General features: G+C 38.1%; 1 protein-coding gene across 1 annotated transcript in view; it reads left to right on the forward strand.

Annotated features, from left to right (window-relative positions):
- The first annotated feature begins 4,305 nt into the window (after window positions 1–4,305).
- LOC127657391 (protein-tyrosine kinase 2-beta-like) overlaps window positions 4,306–8,846 on the forward strand; it is a 27,281-nt gene continuing 22,740 nt past the window's right edge. Inside the window, exons 1-4 of the mRNA XM_052146154.1 lie at window positions 4,306–4,432; window positions 5,363–5,422; window positions 8,327–8,526; window positions 8,628–8,806. Of these exons, the coding sequence (XP_052002114.1) occupies window positions 8,338–8,526; window positions 8,628–8,806 (368 nt within the window). The 5' untranslated portion in view covers window positions 4,306–4,432; window positions 5,363–5,422; window positions 8,327–8,337. The remainder of the gene's footprint in view (window positions 4,433–5,362; window positions 5,423–8,326; window positions 8,527–8,627; window positions 8,807–8,846) is intronic.

Here is an 8,846-nt window from a genome sequence, read left to right on the forward strand (position 1 = left end):
TATATCATGGCAATGACAAATTATAATCAAATGATCAATAAATACAACAAATATATAAAATGCTTAGATAGTTTAACGTATGTAAGAATCAAAGTCAACTCTATCAGTTATTATTATGTTTCTTTATTAATCAGCATCCGTGAAAGCTAAACTGCTCGTTAAAATGTTTCTCTAAAGTGATTCAATGTTGCCAGCATTGTCTATTGTCATTTGAACCAGATCCAAACATGTTGTAACCATTTGCATATGTAAAATCACAATAATATTGTGTTAATATTCATAAATAACTCATAATAACATATATCTATTTGTATTATTAGTCATAATACATTTGAACAATATAATAATAAGAATATATTTTTTAAAGAATTTATATAGGGTTTTATAAGTGTGAGTGGTGGTGGCGTAGTGGTCTAAAGCACATAACTGGTAATCAGAAGGTTGCTGGTTCGATACCCACAGCCACCACCATTGTGTCCTTGAGCAAGGCACTTAACTCCAGGTTGATCCGGGGGGATTGTCCCTGTAATAAGTGCACTGTAAGTCGCTTTGGATAAAAGTGTCTGCCAAATGCAGAAATGTAAATGTAAGCTTACATATACAAGGAATTTGTCTTCCAGTGCACTACCAATACAGAAGGCAACAGTTCAAAAAGGTAGTATAGTGTGCTGGGTGTGAGGAGTCCTGAGTGATTTTTCCAGCCCCATTCCTCACTCTGGAAGCGTACAGTTCTTGAAGGGAGAGCAGGGGGCAACCAATAATCTGCTCAGCAGTCCGAACTGTCCTTGGTAGTCCTCTAATGTCTGATCTCTTAGCTGAACCAAACCAGACAGTTATTGAAGTGCAGAAGACAGACTCAATGACTGCTGAGTAGAACTGTATCAGCAGCGCCTGTGGCAGCTTGAACTTCTTCAACTGGTGAAGGAAGTAAAACTCTGCTGGGCCTTTTTCACAACGGAGTCAATGTGGGTCTCACACTTCAGGTCCTGTGAGATGGTAGAGCCCAGGAATCTGAATGACTCCACAGTTGCCACAGTGCTGTTTGGAATGGTGAGCGGGGTCAATGATGGGATGTTCCCCTAAAGTCCACAATCATCTCCACTGTTTTGACCGTGTTGAGCTCCAGGTTGTTATGACTGCACCAGACAGGCAGCCGCTCAACCTCCCTTCTGTATGCAGACTCATCATCATCTTGGATGAGGCAGATGGCAGTAGTGTCATCTGCAAACTTCAGAAGCTTGACAGAGGGTCCTTGGTAGTGCAGTCGTTGGTATACAAGGAGAAGTGCAGTGGGGAGAGCACACATCCCTGGGGGGCACCAGTGGTGATTGTATAGGTGCTGTCCATTAGAAAGTTGGTGGTTCATTGACAGATATATGTTGGAACAGAGAGTTAAGTTAATTGATTTTATAAGAGAGCTGGAATGATGTGTTGAAAGCCTAACTGAAGTCCACAAAAAGGATCCTTGCATATGTCCCTGGTCTGTCCAGATGTTGCAGGATATGATGCAATACCATGTTTACTGAAAACAGATCTGTGAATGATGCAGTGAAGATGGGGGCCAGCTGGTCAGCACAGGATTTTAGACAAGTGGGTGAAACACCTGTGCATCTGGGCCTTGTGCTTTCCTTGTCTTTTGTTTCCGGAAGACCCGATACACATCCTCTTCACAGACCTTAAGTGCAGGTTGAGTAGCGGGACGGGGGGTGGTTTGGTGTTTGCAGGTGGTGTTGGTGTTTGTGTGAAGTGAAGGTGTGGGGTGTCATACTGGGCTTTTCAAATCTACATTAAAACATAGCCAGCTTTTAATTCATTACAGTGTTGGGGGATGGTGTCTTGAAGTTAGAAATGTCTTTCAGTCCTCTCCGCACTGATGCAAGGTAGCTGAAAACTTGTTTTCTTGTTTTCAGCTTCTCAGAGTAGCTTCTTTTACCCACTTTAATTTCCTTAGTGTGTTTTTGGCCTGATTACACAATATTTTATCCCTTCTAATGTAAGCATCATCTTTGGCATGAGGAAGCTGTCCGAATTTTGCTGTAAACCATGCTTTGTCGTTGTTGAATGTTAAACAAGTCCTAGTAGGAATGCACATATATTCACAGAAACATACAGTATATATGATGTTACAGTATCTATGAGCTGGTCCAGATTGGTGTCTGCAGCCTCAAATATACTCCAGTCTGTGCAGTCAAAGCGGGCTTGTAGTTCCAGTTCTGCTTCATTGGTCCATCTTTTTACAGTTTTTACTACAGGTTTAGCTGATTTTAGTTTCTGCCTCTAGGTTGGAAGATGAACCAGACAGTGATCAGAGACTCCCAAAGCTGCTCCAGGGACAGAGCGATATGCATCCTTTATTGTTGTGTAGCAATGATCCAGTATATTCCTGTCTCTGGTGGGGCACGTAATGTGCTGTCTGTATTTTTGGCACTTCAAGGGTGAGGTTGGCTTTGTTAAAATTTCAGAGAATAACAATAAGTGAGCCCTGGTATTGTTGTTCTATGTCTGTGATCTGATCAGCCAGCTCTTGCAGTGCTCGATTTGGAAGAGCGCTTCCAAATTAGGACGGCACATCTTCTTTAACGTTGTTACATCTGTACACCAACTTTCATTGATGTAAAAGCATGTTCCACCACCTCTGGTTTTTCCTGTTAACTCCGCAATGCAGTCTCAGCCAGGTTTCTGTGAAGCACAAGGCAGTAGAGTTTGAAAAGTCCTTGTTTGTACAGGTGAAGAGATGTAGTTCATCCATTTTGATAGGATGAGTACGGAAGCCCTGAAAAAAAAAATGGTGAAAAAAATATATAAATTGTATCTCAGTTCCTTCCTGAGCCTAAGTCTTACATTTTTTTCTCTCTTCAAAATTGTTTTTTCTCATAAGATTACATGTTTATTGATAGTGGCACCTGGTGGCCAAGGTTGGTACTGCATTCCTTTTTTTGAAGAGAGAGAGAAAAAAATAAGACTTAGGCTCAGGAAGGAACTGAGAGACACAAATATTATTATGATTTTTTTTTTTCACCTTACGGTTCAGGGCTTCCGTAGAAGAGAACGGAGATTTGCTAGATGACTACTCAGAATCAGAATCAGAATCAGCTTTATTGCCAAGTATGCTTGCACATACAAGGAATTTGTCTTGGTGACAGGAGCTTCCAGTGCACAACAATACAAAAACAAATAAAAAAATAAATAATAATTATACATATACGTACATACACTCAGACACACACCTACATACATACAACATACACACACGTAGTGCAAATCTATTACAATCTGTTACATAAAGAACAAAAATACAGCACATTATGTACAGTGCAATGTATGTAATGGCAGAAGTGGATATGTTGGATAATATAAATAGACTTAAACTGTATGTTGCACATAATTATTGCTCAATGGGGCGGCTTTAACTGTTTATGAGATGGATCACCTGAGGGAAAAACTGTTCCTGTGTCTGACGGTTCTGGTGCTCAGAGCTCTGAAGCGTCGGCCAGAAGGCAATGGGCTGGGTGAGTGGGGTCCAGAGTGATTTTTACAGCCTTTTTCCTCAACCTGGAAGTGTATAGTTCTTGAAGAGGGTGCAGGGGGCAACCAATAATCCTCTCAGCAGTCCGAACTTTCCTCTGTAGTCTTCTGATGTCCGATTTCATAGCTACACCAAACCAGACAGTTATAGATGTACATAGGACAAACTAAATAATTGCTGAGTAGAACTGTATCAACAGCACCTGTGGCAGGTTGAATTTCCTCATCTGGCGAAGGAAGTACAACCTCTGCTGGACCTTTTTTAAAATGATTATTTATATTTCTTTTTTATTTAAAATACATTCAAATAATGTAATAATAATAATAAACCTTTTAAGTTTTTTATTGTTTTATTTTATTAAAATGTATTAAAATAATGATGATAATAATAATAATAATGTTTTGGTTGTGTATAAATAACACAATTAATATGAATATGTTTATACATAATAATAATAACAACCCGAAAAATAAAACGAATGAAAATGTATATGTTAAATTGAATAAAGTATTATAAGTTATAACAAATAATATTAGTACTAATAGTTATTATTATTACTATTATTTTGTATTAATGTAAAACAGAAAACAGAACCAAGTGTTTTGGACTGATCAATTACAGTCAATACACAGTAACAGACAACAAAATAAAAAATGACTTTTTATTTCTTCATTTGACATATTTCATAAAGCACTCACACAAGACAGCTTGAGGGTGTGTGCTCTCTCAACAGCAGCTCTGTTGAACTGACATGAAGTTTAAGGAAGTCAGAGGCACATGTGGGGTGTGTCCAAAACACACATTTGAGTAATGCACAGCTATCACTATCTTAGATTGGAAGTGTTTGAAATAAACAATCACTGGACAAGAGAGAAAATGTTGGATTGAACAGCAGTTCTTGCTCAGGTCTGTAAATCAAGATAATTATCTTATTTAAATTAGAGGCTATGACAGTATCAAACCTTAAAGTCACAGTATACAGTTAAGAAGGAAGTTAAATGTGCTGATGTGACAAACATCATGAAATATTTCCATTCTCGGAAAGCCTGGCAACATTATTGCCAACCTGGTGGCATTAAACTTTTATTTGTATACTGGGGTAAAAAAAGAAAAAAACAACTTTGTGTTTGGCAGAACTAGTAGTCAAAAAGTATTCTTTTAAAAAAGATACTTTTTCCAAGCAGGTGATGTGTGTATCGTAGTGATGTTTTTGGATATTAGTTGTCATGAATGATAAATGAGTGATAAATATCTCTGGTAAAGCTCAACGTAGTCATAAAAAATGTAAAACACAACAAGTAAAACAATTGCCCAGGGACATTAAGCATACTTATTAATGTTTATTTCAAACTATGTGATAAGATGTTATATTTTAAAAGGCAAAATTCAGATTTCCATGTTCTGTCTATGTGTTATAGACTACATATAAACACATGAAAGTCACATAGAAAGTGTGAACTTCAGAATTTCCAACCCATGTAAGATACATTGAAACAATGCAACAGGAAACCAGAGTTGTGGTAGATTATTTTGATGCATATTTATCATAATTTTGAGAATATATCATATTAAGTGTTGTTAATTTAGTTTGAGAACTCCTCTGTGGACATGAAGACTTTAAGAATAACGTTTCTCAGGATTGGCACACATCTTATAGTGCAAATCTTTCAAAACCATAGTTTATAAACCTCTCAGTAAAGCTTAACCTTGCTAAATCTCACTTCCTAGTTTCCTCCTTCGAGATACTGAGAGAGGCCTGTCACTACTTACCAGTATTGACAACATTTACATTTATATTGTCATCATTTTGACCTGTTACTTTGTATTCTGACTCAGGGGATCATAGTAATGCCGGAGTAAACTCGTTCACACGTCAAAGTCATGGAGCCCCTCAAGGTAGGAAATGTTGCTTCAGTAATGCATGTGCTGACTCATTGAAATATAGTGTCAGTGTTTAAATAATGAACTTAATGCTGTTTTTCTACTGCTGGCGGTCTGCTGTAGTGGTTTTTAAGTATAACAAATTTTGGCCAATAGCTGAACCAAACATTTAAATTAAAACAGCTATTAATATTAATGTGTTACAAGTTGCTTTCAGTCTTTACTTTTCAGTTTTTAAGATTTATGTTAAATTTGTGTGAATACGCTGTTACATATAAATGTTTCTCCACTGGTGAAAATGCGGTGTTGGGAAGTAGTTTACTAGAAGTAGTGAAGCCATTAAATTAACTAAATTATTCAGTAGCGTGACAGTAGCTCAGCTATTTTTACAATATTTACAATTTATATAGTTCACCTAAACTGTCCTCACTCTCATATGTAGCGCTGGGGAATCCGAATCGTTTATGTAAATCAGCTGTTTCGGACAGTTAATGTAATTGAACTTGTTAAAGATTCCTTACATTTAGCGTCTGCTTCATTTTTAGTGAGACACTCCAGGTTAATGAACTAGTTCACAAAAATTATACACTGATTCATTTGAGCCCTGCGCAGCCGTAACGGGAAGTTGCCTTCATTGTTAAAGTGAAATATTTTGTTAATAGCTGCTGTTTATCTTAGTATAGATATGTTTTATTAGTATACATTTAGTGCTGTCATCCTTATGTTAAACCTGGAGCCGTTGTGGCTCAGGTGGTAGAGCGGGTCGGCTGCTAATCGCAGGGTTGGTGGTTCAATTCCCGGCCCACATGACTCCACATGCCGAAGTGTTCTTGGGCAAGACACTGAACACCAAGTTGCTCCCAATGGCAGGCTAGCACCTTACATGGCAGCTCTACTGTCATTGGTGTATGAGTGTGTGTGGGAATGGGTGATTGGGACACAGTGTAAAGCGCTTTGGTAACCTCTAAGGTTAAAAAAAGCGCTATATAAGTGCAGACTGCTTACCATTTCCCAAACCCTTATGAAAATGCACCATGGTTTACTATAGTAATATTGTACTAGTAACCATGACTGAAGTTACTCTGGTTTTACCACAGGATGAAACTTTGATGCATTGCATTATTTAAAAGTGTTAATAAATTCAGCAGGCTTATGTTTCATGAATGTGAGACCAAACTTTGCAATTCTTGAATTCAAGCAGATGGATGGCTATATCTGGCGCCTATAAAATGAAAATGCGAAGACAGAAACTAGTAATAAAAGTGGTAATGTTCATATATTTCAAAAATAGGGGAAAAGACCAATAATATTGTATAATTTGTCCCGTTGAAATGCTCATTCTATATCACAGCATTGATGTTGAGTTGGATGCAGATGTCATTTTACTCGTATCAACAACATTAAGGTTATCTATAACATCTATAAAAAGTGAAATCCTAATTTATGTGGCTTAATGTTTCTAATAGTGTGACTGAGTTGGAACTCCTTTTATCAAGTTCTTATTGACTCAAACGAGTCATCTCTTGGAAACAAAATCAGTTAAAAAAATAATTATTGCATATTTTTTATGATTTATACATTTGAAAACATAGTGTATTTTGCATTTGCAATTTTGCAATTTTGAATTCATTCATTAATTATTTATTTTTATAGTTTTAACAGTAGTATTTGTAACAAGACCATAGTAAACACATGTAAAAACAATAAATACATATGTTGAGTTGTAACAAAGATGTATGATATTCCCTCACTCCCCTAATGTAGCCTATTACGAATGTAATAGAGTTGAAGTAGTGATATGATAATATTTATTACCAATCTATTTCTATTTCAAAAGTACAGTTAGTGTTGCTGTGTTAGTAGTGAATTCTGTGGTGAATTGAAATGGTTTCCTCTTCTCCCACCATGCAGAGCTGCGTGTTTAAGAGCTCTGTGAGTAAAAACGTGCCTACTTTGCCTCGCTGCTCTGTCCATTGAGCCGTATCCATCTACAGAGCCATACAGGTGTATTAGCCGAGGTTGTGACCTAGCCTGTGTATTTGACGCTGCTAAACCAGCTAGACTTCAAAATCAGGTACAAATGCATACCAACCCATATAATCAGGGTTGTAGCAAGGAATTCTGGGCCTCATGAATATATTTTGCTCTGGACCCCTTACCTATTAAAATAAGACAGTTTCAAATATGTTTTTGGCCCCCCTGGACATTTGGGTCCCTAGAATCATTACCACCTTTCACCCCGCTAGCTACGGCCCTGCGTATAATTGAGAACCAACTGATATACTCCAAGTCTAGATATACGTTTGAATGCAAAGAGGAACTTGATGATAGATTTGATTATTATGAGCGATGAACACCCCCCTCTCTACTAATTTGCTCTCAGCGCCCCCTGATATCCTTTGAACACCCCCTGGGGGGCAGTTCCGCCCCCATTGAGAACCCCTGCTGTAGAGCTTCAGCTGGCACACAGCCACCCTGACATTATCCTGTAGGATATATTGATAAACTTGGGAATTCATTTGTCACTTGATGATGGCAAGCGGTCCAAGTCGTGAAGCAGCAAAACAGCCCCAAATCATGACGCTCTCCCCACCGTAGTTCACCTTTGGATAAAATAATGTTTAATTTAAATGACATTATCAGCATGACAATTTAAAGGAAAGTGTTTAAGAACTGTAAAGTATTTTGCCCTTTTGCTTTAATGACAGTATGCACTCCAGCTCACGTTTTTTTCAAAACCAGATGACAGGAATATATCTCTCGAAGTTAATGATTTTCAGTTTTGCTCATAGTTTATTATTGAGTCACACTTTGAAGTCACGGAGCTGTTTCATATTCATTCCTGAACTTGATTGTATTATGTCATCATCGCACCACAGAGCTGATATCAGGTAACATTAAGGATCTTGTTCATGACAGCCTTTATAGAGATGTCAGGTGACACCAGTACATTGTCATGGAAACCGCCTCCAGCCGGCCTGCCACAGGGGTCAACCATTGAGATGGAGAATAAATGCAGTGGGCCGGTGAAAATCCTCAAAGTGTGCTTCATAAGCAACAGCGCCAACCTGGGCAAGAACTTCAAACTGGTCAAATGTGAAAGTTCCTGGAATATCAGGGTGAGAACATGTGACCAAGCATGTCACAGCCTTGCCCCGTTACACATGAATGATAAACAAAAAAAGCATACATTAGTTCTCAATATAATTTCATTCTGCAGAAAATCATTGAGTCCATTCTGGACAGCGGGCGCCTTGGTCCCAGCATCAAGTTTCCGGAATGCTACGGTCTGCTGCTCAAACACCTCAAATCAGACGAGGTTCACTGGCTGCACCCAAACCTAACCGTAGCAGACGTGGAGCGGAAATATGAACAACAACATGTTGAGGCAGAGTGGAGGTGTGTGTGTGGGTTTGCTTTGCTAAACTTTGGGGAAAAA

Source organism: Xyrauchen texanus, chromosome 16 (assembly GCF_025860055.1).
Source record: "Xyrauchen texanus isolate HMW12.3.18 chromosome 16, RBS_HiC_50CHRs, whole genome shotgun sequence".
Lineage (NCBI taxonomy): Eukaryota > Metazoa > Chordata > Actinopteri > Cypriniformes > Catostomidae > Xyrauchen > Xyrauchen texanus.